The sequence below is a fragment of the Typopeltis vanoorti genome, chromosome 13 (genome assembly GCF_054136105.1).
Source record: "Typopeltis vanoorti isolate ZY-2024b chromosome 13, IOZ_Tvanoo_1.0, whole genome shotgun sequence".
Classification (NCBI taxonomy): domain Eukaryota; kingdom Metazoa; phylum Arthropoda; class Arachnida; order Uropygi; family Thelyphonidae; genus Typopeltis; species Typopeltis vanoorti.
Window position 1 is genome coordinate 4419301 of NC_143561.1, and position 23890 is coordinate 4443190.

The 23890-nt window shown below is 36.3% G+C and overlaps 1 protein-coding gene across 2 annotated transcripts in view; it reads right to left on the reverse strand.

Moving 5' to 3' along the window:
- Positions 1 to 23890, reverse strand: part of LOC150099896 (5-taurinomethyluridine-[tRNA] synthase subunit GTPB3, mitochondrial) — a 132288-nt gene that overhangs the window by 85687 nt on the left and 22711 nt on the right. For both annotated transcript variants that reach the window (XM_090402697.1, XM_090402696.1), the window contains exons 3-4: positions 16931 to 17084; positions 1951 to 2023 (exon numbers count right to left, since the gene is read on the reverse strand). In XM_090402697.1, coding sequence (XP_090258823.1) covers positions 1951 to 2023; positions 16931 to 17084 — 227 coding nt within the window. The remainder of the gene's footprint in view (positions 1 to 1950; positions 2024 to 16930; positions 17085 to 23890) is intronic.

Consider the following 23890-nt stretch of genomic DNA (forward strand, 5'->3'; position numbering starts at 1 on the left):
ATATTTTTGAGTAATCGAAAAACAGCCTCCAATCAATGACTTCATATTTTACGTTGAATTTGCTTATCAGTCCGGGAATATCACTACAGTAAACTAAATTACCTTCCTCTGAAAAGTAAGGAAGAAAATTTCTTTCTCTATATCTAAACCATGAGAAAGAAGTGCCAGGGGCTAACAAATTCTTTTCGAAAATATGCCACCTTTCAGAAATATGATAACCTTAGTAGTCAACGACTAAAGTTCAACTAAAGAATCACAAAAGAAAATGTGTCTATGACAACAGGAAAGTAATCCATTATCTTGGCGAATCAGATTCAAAGTAGCTACCTGCACTTTTATCTGCATTCCTCCCTCCCTCCCATCTTAATAATGAGCAGTTTTGTGGAAATTTCTTTATTTACAATAAAAAGGCACTTCAAAAAAGCACTTATACAACTAATTAGCTGTAAATAAAGGAGAATGAAAATAAATACCAATGCGCTGAATTTAAATCCAAATACAGGTATCCCTCGATTAACGCGGTTAATTAATCCCTCGATGTCACCGCGTTTATCAAAATTGCGTTAGTTAAGTATAATAATCAATGGTAAAAATTACAATTCATCCATGATCGATTACTGTATTAATAATTCATTTTATATGGTACTCTTTTAGGAAAGACAAAAAATGAATGCAAAGTAAATGTTTAATAAATACGTGTACGCAATTTTTTTTATCAAAAGAAGTTATCAAGAGTCGTTTGAACAGTTTTAGTTGTTTTCTCATCGGCATAAATTCTATGATAGCAAGCAAAATGACTCTCCAGACCTCGGCAAACAAGCAATGAAACATAAAGAAAAAACACTGCAAATATAATACATGATGGTACAAATGAAGTTAATATTGAATCGGACATTATTTCATAGCCAAATATAGAAACTACAAGAGTTTCGTGCTGAATATATAGAAACTAAACGTTTCGGTGGATGCAAGCATAAGCAACCTTATCGACAACTTGTAGTAAAGGTGGAGGAAGTTCCAGATCACTTTCCTTAGTATTTTCCATTCTCTATTTCAGATGATTGTTTATTTATTTTCAGTTACAATCTAGAAATTATTGAACAAAGAATCAAAAAAAAAACTAAACCATACTATACTAACATCGGAGGTCAAGGTATATGGGCAACTCGTAGTAAATGTGGAGGAAGCTCCAGATCACTTTCCTTAGTATTTTCCATAATGTAAAGCGCATCTCCTAGAGGAGATGTATAATAAATAAACCTTTGGATCTCTATTTCAGTAATACATGATGGTTTATTTATTTTCAGTTACAATCTAGAAATTATTGAACAAAGAATTAAAAAAAAAAAAAAAAACCCAACTAAACCATAACTGTATTGACATCGGAAGTCGCGGTATATCTCTCAGATATAATTTACTGTCAAATATCATAAACCTTTACATAACATGTGTTAAACCAAACTGACGGCAAAAAACAGTGCGAAATATCACTTGTAACATATGAATGCACAGCTACTCATAACCTCCAAGCTATACACTGAATTGTGTAAAAATACTTATATTAAACATTTTGCATGTATCTGTCAGATCAGCTGCAAGTTCCGCAGGGTTAAAAGCATGCTAATCAAAATTCTTGCTGCGTATATCAAGGGATTGCCACAATTAATTTCGGCGCGTTAATCAAATCCCACGTTAAGCAAGGGACACCTGTACTACTAATAAAAACAATAAAATTAGAAATTGGGTAAAATTGGTGGGTGATGGAATTTTTTTACTATTTTTTCTGAACTCAGTACCTAAAAATCTATAAGAATCAATTATTACTTCTCAGACAACTTTTCCATTGCAGGCCTGTGTAAATAATCAGAAGAATAAATAATAAAATTTATGACAATCCTTTTTAAACCACAAAATAATAAACAGTATTTTGATAAAGCTTACAAAACTCACCAGTGTGAAGGATATCGTTTTCAATATTTTCATCTTCTCCAAAGTCTATATAGGCTTCAATATTGGCCAAGCACTACAAATAAAACCACTTTTATGTTTTATTAGGAAATTTTTTATTAAAATATCACTTAAGAATTTTGCATCACTTCAGAGTTAAAGCTAGTTAACTGGAAGCAGACCTCTGCAATGACCAGGACTTCTAGCCCAATGTTCAATTCTCATCTTCTCATAGTTCATCTCATTATTAGGTATCAACATGGACACTGAAAGAACAAAGATGGGCTGACAATTCCAGGCTTAATTCAACATAGTGTATACTTTGTTTTGGCTTAAACCACAAATAAATATGAGAGTAGAACATGATGAAATGTGCCATGCCAGATGGAGTGCCATAACCTGGTTAAACAAAACCTCCACTGTTTGTGTCAGGGAAACAGGACAAAAGGTAAAAAGTCAGTTAATGGAACAACCTCAAATCAACAAAACTGAAGATAGACACCATAACATCAGGAGCAACATGGAAAATCACTGGTGTTATAGAGATGAAGAAGACTAAAACAAGTAGGATACTAAGTAAATTATACTCATCAAGAATTATATTCTTTCATTCCTTTACCCAAGTGCAAGCAAATGAAGTTTGCACATGGAAGTATCTTCAAAACTAGCCTGCTTGTATGTTGAGGATGCTGACTTCGCATCAATTACTTCAGTATCCCATAATGTAAAGCAGGACTGTCCAACCTTAGGTCATCCGAGGTCCACATTAAAAAAAAAACTTTATCCAAGGGCCACATCACAATGCGTATCTAGTAATTTGGTGAGCAGCAGTGACACAACCTTGATAGCTGAACAAATGTGTGGAAGCAAGCACATATTCAGCCAGCCTATTCCAAAAAAAAAAAAAGGGGGGTACAAGTTTACCATCAAACTACCAACCAACCACCATAATATCAATCCTCTCCAAAAATAATGGAGAAAGTCATCAACAGTCAACTTCTCCACTAGACAGAGACATACTGCCAGTATGGATTCTGCAATCAGGATCCACAGCTCACTTAAGCCTACATCACTGACTACTGGACACATGACATGGAAAGGTTCAAAGAAACATATAGCGACTCTCAACATTTCCAGAGCTTCTAACTGTGTCTAGCAGTGAGGCATGCTAAAGGAACTGCTATCTTGTGGTCTACCTGCCACCCTATTAATTGGACAGGAAGCTTTCTCTCTGATCATTTACTATGTGTCATGGTAGATTGTTCCCTGTCATCGAGCTTTACCATCAATGCAGAGTGTCTGAGGGCTTTGTTCTATCATCTACCTTCTTTCTCTTATGCATAAATGACCTACTCACTCTCAACACTAATCTTATCCACAGCTTTGCTGACACTCAATTTGTTCTATCCATTTGACAAATTGAGTAGTGCTCACATATCCCAAACTTCAAATCATCTGCAACCAGGGCCTTAAATACTATATCCACGTCATCCTTCAATGGGAAAAGGATAACCTGATCACCTTCAATGACAAAACATAGCGTTACCATCTCCCTCACAAACAGATTATCTCAGCTCATCTATCCACAGTAATATAAAAATCATCATACAGGATCAGATCTCTCTGCTTGGGCTGACATTTACTTCCGGCCTCTCCTGGCATAAATACATCACATCAATAGCTTCCTCAGACTCTAGTTCTTTTCTGTTCTAGCCATTACTTTTTAAACCCATCCAGCTATTAACTCTATATAAATCCCAAATCCACACTTCCTTACAATACTGTTGAATGTTTGGAATGGTGCACCATAAACCTTCCTAAAAATTCTCAACACTGTCCAGAGGAATTCAGTTGATAGATTATCCCTTACTGACTCACTTCAAACTCCTGTCTCACACATGCACTGTTTCAACTATCTTTTCTACAGACACTGTTCCAATGAATTGACAACCATCATTCTTCCACTTTCTGTTGGGTCTGTTAAAAGAAGGGCTTCTTTTTCTAACCCTTTTTATGGCAACTTCTGGCTATAGGTGTCTCCCAATTCTCTCCATCTGTTTCTATTCTGAGTTGCCAAAGAGTTCCAACTGTTTTTTTTTATATTGTCTGACCATCTTCTTTCAGGTCTTCTGATTGTTTACCTTCATATGGCCACCACTCCAGCAAATTTTTGTCCATCTATTGTCCTTCAGTCTTACAATGTGTCCTGCTCATTTCCATTTCTTTCGAAGTATGTTTTCGCCAATATCTAAAAATTATGTTTTAGCTCTTATTTCTTCATTTTTTATTTTATCTCTGAGTCTTATGTTTAGCAGACATCTTTCCATTCTACTTTCTGTTTTTTGCATTTTATCTATTATTCCTTTTTGATTGGCTAGGTTTCTGCTCTGTAGGTCATAACAGGCAATACATATTGGTTGAACAGTCTTGCTCTGTTTTCAGGTTTTATTTTTAAAAATGTCTTCAATTTTCCAAAAGCTGGCCATCCATTCCTATTCTTTTTTTCACTTATTCCATGCCTCTTTGTTTCTTCATTGTTAACAATTTTCCTAAGTATACATACTCATCTACCTATCTCAATTTCTTTATTGTTTACCTTAATAATGTTGTATCTTTCATCCTATCCTTTTCAGTTTGTCATTTCTTTGATTCTCTAAGAACTAATGTCTAATTCAATTTCTAGTGATTTATTAAGCAGTTAGAGCTTAATATCCTTTTTTTTAGTACAACTGAAAATACACTGAACCAAACTCTCCTCTTCTTGGTGTATTCCACCTATCTCAGTTCTCTGGAACCACCTTTCTCATGAAATGTTCCAAAACAACTACAACTTCCAACTCAAGAAAAATGTCAATAAATTTCTACTTTTCCAACCCTTATGCACACCTGACACACACAAACAGCACTGAATGTACTATAGGTTGTTGTATCTCTTATGCGTGAAATCAATATAAAAAAAATCTAAAAATCCACACAACGTTAGGAAATAAGAAAATTTTTCATCCGTTAAAAGCAGACAAATTTCATCTCTGAACACACTCAACAAATCATTTAGGGATAGAATTGCTATTAAGCCACTGTTGCAAATAAGTACTACTTATGTACAACCATCTCCCTCACAAACAGATTATCTCAGCTCATCTATCCATAGTAATATAAAAATCATCATACAGGATCAGATCTCTCTGCTTAGGCTGACATTTACTTCCGGCCTCTCCTGGCATAAATACATCACATCAATAGCTTCCTCAGACTCTAGTTCTTTTCTGTTCTAGCCATTACTTTTTAAACCCATCCAGCTATTAACTCTATATAAATCCCAAATCCACACTTCCTTACAATACTGTTGTAAGGCTAAGTTACAATGCTAACTTAGCCTTATGTTCAGAAAATTCACCTCAGTCAGGAAATTCTGAAAGTCTTTTTTTTTTTTTTGAAGCACACTGAAAAAAAAATTAACCACCTTGGTTATAATTTTTGTTATTTCTTCAAGTTTCTTAAAGCTAGCTTTAATATAATGAAAAATACAATGAAAGCCCACCAGTGGATGACCAACACGTTTTGCAAAGGCATTTACAAAACCTACTTCTTTAAGCAATCATGCTGAATGTACAATCGTCACTGAAACGTCAACATGTCAATGAGACAATGGCCTGGTTGGTGGAGTGGTTAGTGTATCTGCTCTCCAGCCAAAAGGCTGCGGGTTTGAATCCCGCAATGGGCATGGATGTTTGTGATTGTCCATAAAATAGCCTAAATAGATTGTAGAACAAGGCTAGTAATGGTGGTGGTGGTGGTGAGGAAGTAGATAGTCTTGGTGTAGATGATGGTAGTCGCTGTTCGCTGTAATTGGTGGATTGAGTAGTGAAAATGGAGAGTTGCAAAGTAGGTGCCCTCTCTCGATGAATCTTTGGACTCCATGGAGGTGTTACATAATAATAATAATTTAGCCCCTATGGTAGGTTGAAGTAATGTTATCGAGTTAACTAGATCTTCACATATTTTATCACCCCTACAAAAGTGAGCAATAATGGATAACCTGACATAAGTACCATCAGAGCTCTCATCAAATAAAATGGAAAAGAAATTTACATGAATCAAAATCTGTTGTTAGCTGTTCTGTCATGTTTATTTCCTCATCTTTAATATTCTATGTTTTATTGTGTTTCTGCTCACTGGCAAATCCTTAATAATATATATATATATATATATATATATATATATATATATATATATGTTATTATTTTTTCTGGAAACTCATCAAAAAAAGGAAAACAACTCATTCTAGCCATGGTTCTTTAATATACTCCCCATCACTAAGTGGTTTTTCCAAACTGAGCAATAATCTTCGAAATCTCAATACACCAATAGTAGCAACTAAGATGTTACTCTAAAACACATTTCATGAAATAAGTTCTTTTTGTTCTTGCTCATTTTTAAAAAAAAGAGCTTTGCAAGTTCTTTATGAATAGTTCTTTTTATTATTATTATTCAGGCCTACATTGAGTCAAAAGACTCATCGCGGGAGATCCTTCCTAGGAAACACAGTCTATCAAGACTCATCGTGGGAGGTCCCTCCTATGAAACACAAAGTCTATCATACCACTCCTTAAACTCATTGACCGTTCTCCCTCTCACCACTCTATCAGGCAATGCATCCTCCATCCAAAGAAACCACTCCTCACCCTCTTGCTCACAGTTTCCTATTGTAATTACCAGGAATGGCCCCTTGTCATTACTCCTTCCTGCTGTTCTACCAAGCAAAAGAAGTCCCCAGTGTCAGCCCTGTAACCACCTCTCAACAGTTTAAAAGTCTCAATCATATCACCTCTCCTTCTTCTATCCACCAAACTCTACGGTCCACATTCCCTCAGCTAATTCTCATAACTAACATTGTACAGTCCTGAAACTATCATTGTTATCTGCCTTTGTTAATTTCCACAGTTAATTTATCCTCTTCAAATCCTGGGGACCAAATCTGAGAACAATAGCCTAAGTGTGGCCTGATCAGGGTCTTATACAACGGAATGATAACTCATCTCTGCAGGTTAGTGTCCTCCTCATTATTATAGTAATCCTCTGTGTTACCTTCACCACCTTTGCAATATGTCCCCTAAATTTCAGGTTTCTATCAATCTAATCCCAGATCTCTTGTCTCTCTTACTTCCTCTAGTATGGCTCTTCCAATAGAGTATGCAACATCCCATTGATGTTTCCCAAACCTCAGGACCTTACATTTTGCTGCATTAAAGCGACATCCCCATTCATTTGCCCATCTGTCTAGCTTATTCAAATCCTCTTGCAGGGCTACCACATCTGTACTATTACTAATAACCTTCCCAGCTTCACATCATCTACAAACAACTGAATATTCCCCTACAATCCACTGACAATGTCATTGATATAAAGGTTAAACAATATAGGTCCCAGTACTGAGTACTGTGGGACCCCACTTATAACCCTCTGCCTCCTTGAAACAGACCCACCATACACATCTCTCTGATACCTATTGGACAGCCAATCCTGAATCCAGTTGACCAACCTGCCATCCAAACCCATCTGCTGCAACTTAAATACCATGCAGCACCCTGTTAAATGGTTTTGCCAAATCCAAGAAAATGGCAGTATATGCCTTTCCCTTTGCTCTTGTAACTTTATTATAAAAGGCTAGCATATTACTAAAACATGAACGCGCGTTCACAAATGCATGTTGACTTTCACAGATAACATTACCCTCATCTGTCCAATGCTGTATAAGGTGCCTCACTAATTTCTCTAGGATCTTAACAACTACCGGCCAATAATTAGACACTTCTAGTCTGCTTCTGCTCTTATGCAATGGCACTATCTTACCTTCCTTCCATTCCCTGGGCACCTTTCACTTAGCCAGACTTTCATTGAAAAGCCAGCTCAAAGGAGCTGTCAGTTCTTTAGCACATTCTCTCAAAACTCGTGGTGAAATACCATCCAGTCCCACAGCTTTGCTGACAACCAGAGTACTCAGTATTTGGAACACACTCTTCTACTGCACCTCTAAACCTCGAACCTGCCCTATCCCTCTAGTCGTAAAACTGACTCCTCCAGTGAAATACTCCAATAAAGTGTTCACTGAACAATTCCACTATGTCCTCTGCATCAGTCTCTCTATTCCCATTTTTATCCCACAATATCATTCTTCCACAGTCATTTCTCCTCCTACTGGCCACATAGCTAAAAAAAAAAAATTCCCTAGGATTTTCTTTGGATCTTAGGGCCAATCTCCTCTCATATTCCAGTTTCACCTTCCTTACCATACTAGTCACTCTCCTGGCTGTGTCTTATATTCTTCATGCATCTGTTCTTTACCTATCTCCTCATATCTCTTCCATAGGCTCTTTTTAGCATGCAGTTCCTTTTTTAATATTGTTTGCCACCCACTTTACTCCAAATTGTATCCTCTTCTTCACTTGTGGAATACACCTTACAGTTGCTGCTAACAAATATTCCTTCACAATTTCCCAAGCACTAATGATATTCTGGCCTTCCAATTCCTCCCTCCCCAAGTTGACGTCTAAGACTATTATAATCTCCTTATAATTACACATACGTTCCCGTCTCTTTGATGCTCCTGTATCTATTCATCTTCCAAGTCAAAACAACATGGTCACTCTCTCCAACCGGTGGGAAAGATGTCATCTCAGTAATTATCAACTCTTCTGATGCTATCACCAAATCCAAAACTCCTGAACCTTTTGTTCCCTCTATTACATGTTGCCTAAGATATTTGTCCCTCAAGAATTCTAGAAATTCCATTCCCTTATTGCTACATGCATCCTCCTCTCCTCAATTTATACTACTGTAGTTAAAATCTCCATAACAATCATTCTTCTTGCACTTGCCAAGCTCAACTGTCTAAACATCTGGTCCCCACCCTCTGTGCTCCTTGGTTTGTAGCAACACCCCACTAAATATCCCATCTTTCCCACCTCTACCTCATACCATATGCTTTCAAACTCATTAGTGTCACTGCCTTCCAATGCCTCCATTCTTAGAGGGCATAAGTCGTTACTTATCATAAGCAGCAGTACTCTACCACCACGCTTTCACTTCCTTTCCTGCTGAAAAATGCTGTACCATGCTACTTCTATTCTTGTTATTATATCCTCTTCTGTCAACCACATCTCAGTGATCTCAATAACCTTTAGCCAGGCTGATGCTCTCAGTGCCACCAATTCCTCTCCTATATTCCGGATACTCCTGGCTTTAGTATAAAGCATAAAATTGCCACTGTTTCTATACCCAGCATTATCCCCTCTAGATTCCACTGGGCTCAGCGTTACCAGATGTTGTTCCCCTTCTCCTGAGTACCCATTCCCACAAGAGCCCACCCTTGCTACCATCCACCCTATGCATTCTAGTTTCCCTGCACTGACACACCAACTCGTTCAGAACAGCAATCTCTCCAGATGCCTACGTCCTTCCTCATTCAAATACAAGCAGTCTCTCGCATACAATTCCTTTCTGTCCTTAAACACCCTCCAAGCATCCACATATTCCAATCCTCTCTTCTGACACATTCTAGCTATTATGTTATTCAATATTACTGCTCTTCTGCTCAACTCGTCACTATCATACCTAAATCAAACGAAATCTTCTCTTCATTTGAATGTTTGTATTTCTTTGTTAGTTGAGTTGACATTGTCAAAAATATGAAAATGGTAAATGCAACTTAAAAAGATCTCACAGATAAACTTAAATGTAATAATATAATTTACTATAACATGCCAAATTCACCACAGTAACCTAAATTATCATAACCAAAATATAAGTTTTTCTTACTTTAATTCTTTAATTGTTTTAATTATATAAACATACTCTTTTGTACTTTGGACACCGTTTAAACTTTAAGGATAACATCAGTTTATGTTCCCAAGAAAGTTTCTCGATGCCTTTATGTAAATAAAAGCATGGTGAAATGTTCTTTATATACACAAAGGGTAAGTCTTGCAACAGGGCAACTATTACACAATTCCACTGCATTGTCAAAAAGATGAAAATGGTAAATGCAACTAAAAAAGATCTCATAGATAAACTTAAATGTGATAATATAATTTACTATAACATGCCAAATTCACCATAGTAACCTAATTTATCGTAACCAAAATATAAGTTTTTTTTTTACTTTATTCTTTAATTGTTTTAATTATATGAACATACTCTTTTGTACTTTGGACACTGTTTAAACTTTAAGGATAACAGCACGTAATGGAAAATACTAGGGGTTCGAGAGTGCTTGACCTAGTAATACCATCTGAGAATTTGAGTGTAATGAATATGACCATGTTGCCACCTATTGATAAGAGTGATCATAGGGTCTTGACTTGGGAGGTGGCTAAATGTGTGAAATTTTCGATTAAGACAGGGTACATGTGGAATTACCGTGCTGGCAAGTATGACAAGCTTAGGAGATTGCTTGGTTCAGTACCATGGCATGTAAAACTGCAAGGGCTGTTGATGGGCATGGGAAGTGGTCAAGGCGCATTTGCAGGAGGTTATGGCTGACTGTATACCTAGTCCGAATAGTAAATCAAGTAGGTGTTAAATGGATGAATAACACACTTAAACTTGAGTTGCAAAAAAAGAAACAACTGTGGAGGGAATTTAAGGAGAAAGATGACCTGCAGGCACATGAACGGTATAAAGTGCAGGCCAGAAGGGTAACGAATGTGGTGAGAAAAACAAAAACGGACTATGAAAGGAAATTAGCCATGCAAGCTAAAGAGAATCCCAAACAGTTCTTTCAATATGCTGCTAGTAAAAGAAAAACTGTACACAGCAGAATGATTTTAAAGAACGCCAATGGTAGGGAGGTCACTGAATCAGTCGATATAGTGGAATTACTGAGTGAGCTCTTTGCAAGAGTATATCATCCAGGTGGTGACGTTGAAGGAATGAAGGAACCATTAGTTTATATGGGAATTGTGGTGAATGAAGTGGAGGTGAATATCTATTACAGAACCTTAATGTGAATACATCTGTGGGATTGGATGGTATATCAGCATGGGTCTTACGTGAAGTGGCTAAAGAATTATCAGTGCCCTTGACCTTATTATTTAATCTGAGTCTCGGGTCTGGTTTAGTCCCAAAGGGGTGGAAATAGGGGAAAATAGTTCCACTGCATTAAGGAGGATCCAAGACTACTGTTGCAAATTACCGACCGATCAGCATATCAGGAGTCGTTGTGAAGGTCTTTTGAAAGTAGTCAAGGGAAAAATACAGGAATGGATTGATGAAAATACCGTATGGGGGACAGCATGGTTTTGTGAAGGGAAGATCATGCCTCAGTAGCTTACTCAGGTTTTATAACACAGTGATGGCTGAACTGCATAAGGGTAATGGGTTTACAGTGATACTGCTGGACCTGGCTAAGGCCTTTAACGGGATATCACATGGAAGTCTAATCTGTAAACTGTAATATATGGGAATGGATATAGGGTTGGTGATATGTATAGGAGGGTGGTTGATGGAGAGATACCACAGAGTAGTTTACTCAGGAGTAGAGTCCAAAAGACGGCCTGTGACTAGTGGTGGTCTGTTCTTGGACCACTGCTGTTTAATTTGTTCATTAACGATATAGGGAAGGATCTGAGAAGAATGGTTCATTTGTTTGCTGATGATACTAAGTTGGGTAGGGCAATAGTGAATGCAGAAGATGTCAAAATTTCGCAGGATGATTTGGATAGATTGGAGGTCTGGGCTAAGGAGAATGGATGTCAATTTAATGTGGCAAAATGCAAGTTTATGCATTTTGGGGTGAAAAGATTAGCAGCAGTATATCACATTGGTGGAACTGTACTCCAGGAGTTTGATGAGGCCAGGACTTGGGAGTGTTGGTGGATAGGGAGTTGAAGTTTACGGGGTACCTCTTTTGTACTTTGGACACTGTTTAAACTTTAAGGATAACATCAGTTTATGTTCCCAAGAAAGTTTCTCGATGCCTTTATGTAAATAAAAGCATGGTGAAATGTTCTTTATATACACAAAGGGTAAGTCTTGCAACAGGGCAACCATTACACAATTCCACTGCATTGTCAAAAAGATGAAAATGATAAATTCAACTAAAAAAGATCTCATAGATAAACTTAAATGTGATAATATAATTTACTATAACCTGCCAAATTCTGGCTAAATTGGCTAAATCAGCTCATTAAATCACTTGGATGCTGAAGAATACTTTGACGAGCAGAGATAAGCAAGTTATTGTTCCTCTGTATTGAGCCTTGATAAGACCCCATCTTGATTACTGTGCCCAGATCTGGTCACCTAGGTGGGGAGGAGGTTGAGAGGATCCAGAGGCGAGTGACCAAGATGATAGCAGGGCTATGGAATGAACCTTATGAAAACAGGTTGAAGATTTGTGGGTTGCAGAAATTGGTTGATAGGTGGAAAAGAGGAGATATGATTGAGACATTCAAATTGCTGAAGTGTTTCTATAGGATTAATACAGAGGATATTTTTGAGAACAGGACTGGTGGTGGGGGGACTAGGGGACATCCATGGAAGCTGGGTAAGAGTGTGGTTAATAAGGGTGTTGGAGCTGGGTTTTTTACTTTTAGAGTGGTAAATGAGTCTAATAAGCTGCCTGAGTCTGTTGTGGGTGCTATGAGAGTGAATGAGTTCAAGGCAAAGTATGAGAGATACTGTGTGAAAGTCAAATAGTTGTGATGGACATGATGCTTAGGGCTTCCCTCGATGAGCCTAAGGACTCCTTGGAGTCGCCCATAATAATAATAATAATAATAATAATAATAATAATAAAATTCTAACCATGACTAAAATGTAATTGCAGATAGATGTAGATTTACATAGTTTTAAAGGAATAATTTTTAATAGCTAATTGAAAGTGGTTATATATTAAAATAATATACAACCACTCAATGAGTATATTTTATTTTAGCAGGTACAAATTAATGACATATAAAAATAAATATAAACTAACTGATCAAAAAATTATGCATACCATGCTAAATAACATTTTAATAATATATAAATCAAATATATTTACTGCAAAATAAAATTGAACTGCTAAACTACATATTTACTATTATCATCATTAAATATCTGAAGTTCGCTCACAAATAACAGAAGAAAAATATAAGGTAGAATGAAGGCAAATGCCAACTGTTTATTTCTATTTTTATTCAGATAGTGATGTGACTGGGTATGTCACATGCTCTTGCAACTACCCAGCTGATGCCAAACCTAAAAGTCATCTCCTATAAACACTTCTCCCTGCTCCCAGTTTGTAAAAAATCATTTGCTTCCAACTATACTATGGAGGCTATCCAAATAGGAGAGGTATCCAAAATGCCTTCGATAAGATGAAAATTTTACATCATTAAAATTAATTTTGACTTAATTTTTCTTTTCAAGTTTTAAAGAGAAAAAAGACTCATCACAGGCTCTTCATATATCTAATATTATTATTATTATTATAATTAGAAGTTTGAAAGTAGGAATCAAAACTAAGAAACCATTGATGGAATCAGCCAGAGTCATATATTCAAGTTGACTACAAGGAGAGAATTTCAAAAAATCAGAATTTCACACCAGATGCAAGCCAGGCCATATGTTAATGGAAATATTTGAAAAACACCTCTGGAGAACTATGAATTGTGATTTAAACTGTGGCTACAACATGCGGATGATATATTCATCATATGACTCAGCATGGCTAAACAAGTACACCACTGCTTGCCGATTATTATTATTATTATTATTATTATTTGACACCTCCAGGGAGTCCAAGACTCATCGAGGAAGGGCACCTACTCTATAACTCCACTACTCAACCTCATCCACCAACCACTTCATCTACACCAATGCCATCTACTATCCACCACCACTGCTATTTTCACAGACAATCACAAACATCCATGCCCAAGGCAGGATTCAAACCCGCAGCCTTTTGACTGGAAAGTAGATATGCTAACCACTCGGCCAACCAAGCTGGATCATCTTAATATTCATCTGTACACAGTTCAATATTAAATCAGAAAAATAACAGATCCTTGTCTCAACCCACCATTTTGTTTTAACTTTCCAAGAAATATTATAAATGGTATTATAAAAACCCTACAAGAGAGGTTTTTATATGACCTACAATAGGGTTTCCTAATGATATTACAAAATCCCTATTACAGGGCATATAATATTTCTAGCAATATGCAAAAAAGAAGAATATGGTGATATGAAGCTGTTTGCAGATGATATAAAACTGGGGAGAACAATGCAGAGTCAAGCAGTGCTATGACCCTACAGGAAGATTTGAACAGATTGCATGAATGCGCAGGCAAGTGGAACTATCAGTTCAATGTTGCAAAGTGTAAATTTTTGAAATTTGGTAAGCAACAATAGGATGCAAATTATATACTTGGTGGGGAAACTTTAAAGGAGGTAGAGATGAGAGATATGGGAGTGGTGGTGGTGGTGGACAAGGATCTGAAATTCAGGGGCCGCATTATACAAATTGTGAAGACGTCACATAAAATAACGGCTATGATGCAGAGGCCCCTGACATGCAGAAATAAATAAATGCAGAAATGTTATGATGCCATTGCATAAGGCATTGATCAGGCCTCGTATGGATTATTGTGCACAGATTTGGTCACTAGGTTTTCACAGTGACGACAATATGTTAGAACAGGTTCACTACTCTCAAACTCTCCATGATGTCACATTCACAGGAATGACAGACCTTTATGGCTCATTAAATATCTCAACTATATTCTCCGCAACAGTTGTTTTTAGACTATCATAATTGTTCTTATTTTTGTTGGCTACATATCGAAAGAACTTCTAGGATTTTTTTTGGCTTCGTTAGCAATCTGCTGCTCATACTGAACTTTTCCTACCTTTACCAACCGAGTCACCCTACCTTCCTTTCCTGTTCCTTGTATTCCTCATGGAATTTATTACTAATCCTCTTATGTTGCATCCATAATGCTTTTTTTTTCTCTGTATTGCATGTTTTATCTCTTCATTCATCCATTTCACACCTACCTTATTTAATCTTCTGACCTTTGAAATACATTTAGACATTGCTTCTACTAGACAGTTCTTGAATATCCCCAAACTGCATTGATCTCCTTTTCAACCAACTCCTCATTCCATGCTATAGCTCCAAGCTATATCCTAAGCTTCTCATAATCATCAGTCTTGTAGTTTCACATACACCATTTCCTCACAGAAGTCCCCACATGGCTGGCAACCACCCAGATAATCACTTCATGGTCACTCTCACCAACTGGAGCAAGATTTGACACCTCATTTATAATAACATCCATCACTTAAAAAACAGGGGAAGCGTGTACATTTCTTCCTTCTTAAATTGTGCATACATCACATAAAGAACAATATTAAGAAGAATGTATACATAATTTAAGAAGGAAGAAATGTACTTGTCCCCCTCCCCATTTCTTAAATAATATATTTCTATGACCGAACAAATCAATAAGAGTTCCATAAAGTGATTATGGAATAATAACTTTAAAACAAAATCTTTCTTAACTTTAACAAAACACAGCTGCATCACCATTAATCACTTAAATTATTTTAAGTTTAAAGCTAATGATATGAGTTGCACAATGCATACATTCGCTGCAACCTGTCAATGTGTAAAATAAAATGGAAAGGGTAACTGAGGCACTGGATCTGAGATGCAAGCATGTGGTTGCAACAAATAATTTGGTTGGGTATAGGTAGAATTTGAGGATGGATCACAGGAGATTACTGAATTGAAGAAAGACAACAGTGTGGTAGGAAGAGGTGGTTTGTGTGTTTCCCAGGTATGACAATGATGAGTTTCAGTGGAGAGCAAAAATCTTGAATGGAATATTAGCAGAAATGTGTGAAAAGAAAGGAGTGCAGTTTGAGGGCGAATGGAACTGTATAAGAGTGGTGGACTGCATCTGAATGGTTTTGGAGTAAGTCATCTGGAAAGGTTGATGTTGATGTTATATAATGAGTGATGTTAGCAAGGTATCAGCAAAAGTCAGAGATGATGTAAATGAGCAGGAGAGTGAACCAAGTGAGACCATTGTGATTGTGAATGGAGATGTGATGAGAATGTGAAAACATGTTTCACAGAGAAAAGAGGTAGGCCAGGGAGATACAGTGTAAGGAGAGCAGATTCTGAAATTAATGAATGTGTGTGTGTATGGGGATGGTCAGCATAGGAATGAAAAATGGCCTGAAATACATGGGAGGTAATTGAGCCTGGTAGGGAAAGAGGTATATGAGACAAAGAATGAGCAGACATGAGCAAGTGTGGAAAAGTTACAGATGAGGGGTAGCATGGGTAGAACTGGTTATAGACTAAGAAATGAATTGTTATGCTTATTTATGAATGCCATGAGTACCCATAATAGGAGAGATGAAACAGTTGCATTGATTGAGTTTATTTGCCCCAAAATTTTGGGTCAACCGTGGATGCCCCAAAATTCTCATCCACAGTTGGATGAGAATAATACCTTGACAGGAATAGAAATGTATACTGCTGATGATAGCTGTGGAATTATGTCCACACAAGGATGAAGTACAAGGTAAGAAAAGTGTTGATTGGTTATTTGGTTAACAATATTTCTAGATGCCACAAGAAAAAAATAATCACCCAATCCATGATTTTCACAATGATGAGCTGCAGTGGAGAACAGTGGAAAAAAAGTTCGATGTTTAGTCTAGAGTGATCCCAGATTACTTAGCATTGTGCTTTACAATCTTTCATGAGTGTCTGATTAACATAAAAAATATAACTATGCAAAGAACAAATGTTAACATTTCAAAGCAAAGTGAACATGCAACATATGTATTCTGCTGTACATCCCATACAATTTACAGAAGTTGGATTTTTAATACCTACAATAATATCAGTTATCCATATTTCACTAATTATTTTTGCAGTTCAATGCATATACTTGTTCTAAAATAAGAATATATTTTTTACCTTTTTCAATCTTTCCTTCCATCCATTATATAATTCTTTTAATGCACCTTCTATAACCCATAATGCATGTTTTTGTTGGGCTTCTGTTTCTGCTTGAAGAAGATCTGCAAGACCTTCCACTTCTGTCAAATCTAATTTGCCATTTAAATAGGCTCTAATAAAGAATAAAAACAAGCTCCAATAAAAAAAGTAAATAAATATAATAATAATGAAATTTTATCTAAGTATACAAGAATTTTGAAATATACAAATCTTCATTTTACATAACATTCTACTTTAAGAGAATTCATAAATTACTGATGTGTAGCAGTGTCCACGTCAGTCCACATTCAATCACTTACCGAAAAGAAAAAAAAAGTGCCGTAAAAAGCAAAAGGGGATCATTTTTCTTTAAGTCAAATAATCTTAAATTATATTTTAGCTATTATAAAAATATATAGATGGAATTTTAATAAAGAATATGCAAAATGAAGATGCCTTCTTGACATTTCCTTTTAAAGAAAATATAGAAGCAAAAATAAAAAATATAAATTACACTTTCAGTTATCCACTTAGCCAGTGTCATATCCATCCCCATTTGTTCTAATTTGCGTAACATGTTCCAGTGGTATTCTGTCAAATGCTTTTCAAAAACCAGCAAAATCATCGTGTAGCCATTTCCTTTATCCAACCCAGCTGTTACTCTATTGTAAAAAGTTAGTAAATTACTAAAGCATGACTGACCCTTCACAAAGCAGCCATGTTGATCCTCATACAGTGTCATATTTTTATCTACCCATTCTTGGATTCTATTTTTTACCAATTTTTCTAATACTTTTACCACCACACCTGAGATACTGATTGGTCTATAATTTGCTACTGTAGTCTTAGAACCTCCCTTATGCTAAGGAATAATTTTGCCCTGTTTCCACTCCCTTGGAACTCTACCAGAGCTGAGACTTAAATTAAACAGCTTAGTCAAAGGCATCACCAGTTCCCTTGCACATTCTCGCAAAACCCTAGCTGATATCCCGTCTAATCCCACAGATGTATTTTGAGATTCTGCAATATCCTAAAAACCTCCAATTTATCCACCTCTGTTCCCACATTAGTGTCTGTCACATAGGTTAAAGTAGTAACATCACTAGGAAGATATATGCTTGCAAAGTGGTCACTCAGTAACTCAACTATTTTATCTGCCTCTGTCTTCTCGTGATCATCATCACTCATTAAGGTTAATCTTCCATAGTCATTCTTTCTCTTGCCACATAAAAGAACTCTTCAGGATTTCCTTTAGCCTGCTCAGCTAGATTCTTCTCATAATCTGATTTTGCCTTCCTTGCCATAAGTTTTAAAAGAGGTATACCGTGAGTAGACATATCGATACAAAATTAATAATGGAAAAAACTCGCGTACAAAGATTATTTAATAGTATAATTTTTGCCTGTGTGTCACAGGCATCTTCAGTACATTAAGCTCAAATTAAACAATGACTGACAATTCCAAAAAGCGCCATCTAAGTAGCTGGTGTAAGATAACTAAAAAGGTCAATAAATTTCCTTAAAAAAAAAAAAAAAATCAATACAATAAAAAGTTAGGAAAGATTAGCTGATTTGTAAAGTACTCCCATAAAGGGGATAGACGTAAGCCGTCGGATAAGTTTAAGTTAAGAGAATGAAGTAGAGTTTCACATGTTTCTTTATAAAGGCGTTCCATGAGAAACTGACTTTTGTGAAGAACTCTTGTCTTTCTCCAATGAACTCTGTGTCTAGTGAAGATGGCATGTTCTGCAAGTCAGGATTTTTCAGGTTTAAAGTATTCAATATAAGATTGATGTTCTTCTAGCCGAATAGAGGCAGATCTTCCTGTTTGTCCGAAATAAGATAATCCACAAGAGCACAGAATCTGGTAGATACCTGGATGATTAAGATGTGGAAGCTTGTCCTTAGGAGAAGTGAGAAAGGTGGAGATTTTTCTAAACGGTCAAAAGGCAAAAATATTCAGTGGTTTTAAAACTTTTGCTATACGTTCACTGATGCCTTGTACATAAGGGATAGTAATGCGCATTATTTCTTCTGTGTTTGAAGAGGAAGACATATTAAAACTACTCGCAGTTCTTTTAATGAAGCAATTCTTATAACCATTAGATAGAAAGAAAGAAGTTATATATTGTAGTTCTTTTTTGTAAAAGATCGTCTGAAGAACAAAAGGAGTGAGCCCGATGAACCAATGTTTTAATAGTTCCTGCCTTTTGACTGGGATAGTGATGAGATTCAGCATGGATGTAATGGCCTGTATGAGTCTTCTTTCTATAAACTGAGAAATGTAGGTTACCATCTGGTTGGCAAAGAATTAGAAGATCTAAAAAGGCTAACTGCTTATTTGATTCTACTTCTAGGGTAAACTTGATCCTAGGATGAAATGCGTTTAACTTAGTGAGAAATTGTTGAAGTTCATCCGAAGAGCCATTCCATACATCAAAAATGTCATCGACATATCTGAACCAATGAGTAGGTCTGGGAGAAATGTTATCAAAGATACGTTGTTCAAAATGTTCCATAAAGAAATTGGAGATAGCCAGAGAAAGAGGATTATCCATTGCTGTTCCTTCAATTTGTTGATACAACTTATTTTTAAAGGAAAAATAACCAGAATTTATTACAAAATCAAATACGTTTACAATGTCTGAAGGAAATTCCTATTGTAGTAATTCAATGCTTTCTGAAAGAGGCACATTTGTAAATAAAGAAACAACATCTAAACTGATCATGATATCAGAAACGTCCAAATGAAGATCTGAAATTTTATTTTTGAAATCCAAAGTATTTTTTATATAAGTATCAGTTCTTCTAGTTGAAGAGGAGAGTAAATTTGATAAAAATTTTGAGATTTTGTAAGTGGGGCAACCTATACAATCTACGACTGGTCTTAATGGAAATGCCTGGTTTATGAACTTTTGGAAGACCATACAATGTAGGTGGACGACCGAAGAAGGTTTTAAGTTTTTTCTTTTGATCTCCATTCCATGGAGATACATTATCTATAAGAGAATTAAGTCTCTTCAATTGACTCCGGGTAGGATCTGATGTAAGAGGCCAATAAGTTGAGCAGTCGCGAAATAAAAGACATTTTTCTCTCATATTCCTTCTCTTGAATCACTACAGCCTTCCCCTCATCAGCTTTCGTAATAATTAAATTATTGTTATTCTTCAGTGATTTCAATGCTTTAAACTCAGAGTAAAAAAGATTAGGACGAGGAGGCTTGGCATGAAAAAGAATTTGTGCACATTCAAAACGTAATCTGTTGGCTGTTTTTTGGGATAAGGATCAAATACCCCTGTCTATGTTATGAAAAAAATCCATAAGTGGCACCTTATTCGGCGTAAATGGTGAAATCATATCCTTTTGATAAAACAAAACGTTCACTGTCTGTTAGTCGACGTCCGGAAACATTTATAACTACTTTATCTATATCAATAGTATTATTACTGGATCTAGGTATGCTAACCAGTGATTCAAATTTGCATTTTAGCTTGTCATGAGAATCATTAAAGACCTTTAGGTAAGAACTCGAAGATATGCGCATTACAGTATTAAAAGTTTCAACCATTAAAACAGATTCCAGAGCATTTTTTATGTCCATAATTTCTCTATTTAAGAGGGCAAGAATGTTCATGAGTTTGCTGGTCATCTTTCTCTTTATATATCCTCCATAGCACTTTCTTTTGCAACTTGTGCTTAATGATATTACTCATCCATCTAACTCCTACCTGATTAACCCTCCTTACCCTAGGAATACAATTTAATACTGATTCCTCTAGATGATCCTTAATCATATCCCATGCACTACTGACATCCTTAAACTGAAGTGTTTTATGCCATGGTACAGATTAAAGCTTCTTCCTAAGCATGTCATAATCACCTGCCTTGTAGTTCCACAAATACCCCTCCTTGATAGAATAATCCTCGTGTTTTACAATCTTCCAAGTCAAGACTGCATGGCCATTTTCACCAATTGGAGACGACAATGTTGCCACCTTGGTTATGGATAGCTCTTCTGTTCCTATGATCAGGTCCAATACTCTCCCACCCCTAGTCCCGTCCATCACATGCTGCCTTAAGTAACTGTCTGTCTCAGCAGGTGTATAAATTCTATTTCCTTTCTGCCATGTGATCTTTCTTCCTTCCAATCTATATCTCCATAGTTGAAGTTCCCCATAATAACCACTCGACCTATACTCGTACTAATTTGGCCATGCATGTCTTCTAGATCATCTGTGGAACTCCCTGGCCTATAGCAACAACCAACTGTATATTTTGTCTTGTCTTAATCTCACAACAGATTGCTTCAAATGAACAGCCACCCTGCCACCTGTCTCCTATTCTTTTTGGTTGCAATTTATCTGCTATCATCAGCAGTATGCCTCCCCCCCCATCCTATCTTCTTTGAAAATACTAAACCCGTCATATTCAATCCCTGTAACATCATCATCTGCTATTAGCCAAGTCTCACTAATGCCTATAACTTTTGGTGAGGTTGCACTAACCAATGTCAAAAACTCCTGCCATTAGTATATAGAAATGGCCACATCTCTTTATTCTCCCACCCACCTTTACTTTCTGAATTGTCTATCCTATTCAATATTTTTGCTTGAGCGACTAGATTCCTCACTTGGTCATTCTCATACTCACTCACTTCATTGGTGCCTTCCACAAATTCACTTGCTTCCGCCCTAATTTCTGAAGTATCCCCGAATTTGCACGTCAGCAGTCAGCATGCTCGGTGAACAAAGCTCTCTCCAGACACCTAACACCAAAACCATCTGCATTGTACAAATCCTTTCTGTCAAAAAGAGATCACATATCCTACATCATTCCTTTTGCATGATCTACATAAAGACTCATTGGCTATCAATGCCCTCCTCCTCCTCAGTTCGCCTCTATCATAGCATGGTAGGACACTTACAATTTTCACCTTCTCGCTCTTCGGTTTTACCTCTTCTAACAACTCCTTTACATCCTCCCTCAGAGAATACTTCTCGCCTCCCAAATCATTGGTACCAACCAAGACAATCATTTCTTTCGACTTACCTTTCTGCATCTGGATGGCGTGACTAATATTGTGAATTTTTGTTCCCGGGATACACGATTTTGTCATATTTTCATTAAGTACTCCACTGATTATTGAGTCTCCATAGATAATTTTCTCCTTAACTTGTTTTTCTTGTTTGTTTGGTCAGTCTTTATTATTCCTTCAGATCACCTGCTTCTTTCTTTTTTCAGCCCTGCTTAACTCTTGCCGCTTCTGCAGTTTTTCAATTTCACAACTTGACTTATGAAGGATAACATTTAAGCATGCTATTTCATTATTGATACCATTTCGTTCTCCTCCATTTCCATGGCCACATGTTCAACATTATTAACATCATTTTCCATCTTATCGTCAGTATTTGTTGCATTCCTTGTCACCTACAGATACTCACTTTTAAAACACTTAATACTTTCTCTCTCTCCAGTTTCAATTTCCTTCCACATATTCTTTAATTTTCTCAATGCATACATTTTGCATACACTACACTGAATAATATCCTGCAAATTCAAATCGTCGGACGTGGTCTTTGCCGCCATTGTTCATCGCGTTGGTGCCATGCTGACAATAGTTGATAGCGAGGTGATTATAATAGTCTTAGATATCAACTTGGGGAAGTTCCATGGAGGGAGGAATTGGAAGGGTGAGATATCATTAGTGCTTGAGAACTTTTTAAGGAATATTTATTAGCAGCAATAGCAAGTTGTATGCTGTGAGTAAAGAGAACACAATTTGGTGTAAAGTGGATGACAAACAATATCAAACACGAACTGTAAGTAAAAAAGAGGTTATGGAAGAGAATTTGATGATGATAATAATTTGGGAAAACTGTTTCTCTTATAATGTTCTTTTACACCGTTTTGACTTAAAAACATCCTTTCTTTACACCATATTTTTTCTCTAAACTTCCAGAACATATTCTGTTATAGCCAACAGTTCCATTTTTTTTTCTCTCTCATTATATCAAACTTCCTATTCAGAAGTACAAGATTGGCACATGTGTACAACTGCTTGGTGTGACAAATAATATAGCAGTGAAATGAAAGCAAAATCACCTGTTGTGTAAACAAAGCTACACTTCTTTAATAACATGAAAAATTCAATATTCTCAATTAAGTTACAGAAATAAAACTAAATTCAAGGTGAGGCCTATTTGCAAGTTTGATACCAATAAATATCATAATTAAACAGTTTATGACAGGCCATAAGCTTACAAAGATTTCTTTTATATAAAACATTACTAAAAATAATTACTTTTTTTTTATATTGACCCCACAACACGATAGGTCACAACATCTATAACTCTAAAGTGCCATGTGTTTATGCAAGTGATTAAGGAGAAAAATGTAGCCAGTTTATATGTTTCTTAAAGAGTGGGAGGTTGTAATCAGTGGGGAAAAAAAACAGTATGGAGGAGTTTGTTCCAAAAAATAGCTGGAATGAAGGAAGATGATGAGAAGTTAGTTTGGTGTATTTGAAGCTACACAGTGTATGGGTGTTGGCCAGTAGCTGCTCTAGTTCTATGGTTAGAAGAAAGTGGAGGAATGGCACCAGCCAATTCAGAGAAGCCATACCAATGAATGTACTTACAAAACAAGTTTAGGTGCTGAAACAGAATGTCTATGATAAAGTGACTGAAGGGAGTCTGTGAGGGAAGAGTTCTATCATCTATTAAGCAGATTGCCAAATATCAAAAATTCTTAGGTCTTGGGTGCTCCACCCCAAATGTGGGAACAGTATTCCAAAGTTGGATGGATCTGAGACTTATAAAGTGTTAGGAGTTGAGAAGAAGAGAAGTAATGCTTAGAATGGAAAAGGACACCAAGCTTTTTAGAGGAAGAAAGTACTTCCTTGCAAAAGGAAGTACTTTCCTTTTACAACGAGGCTATGTA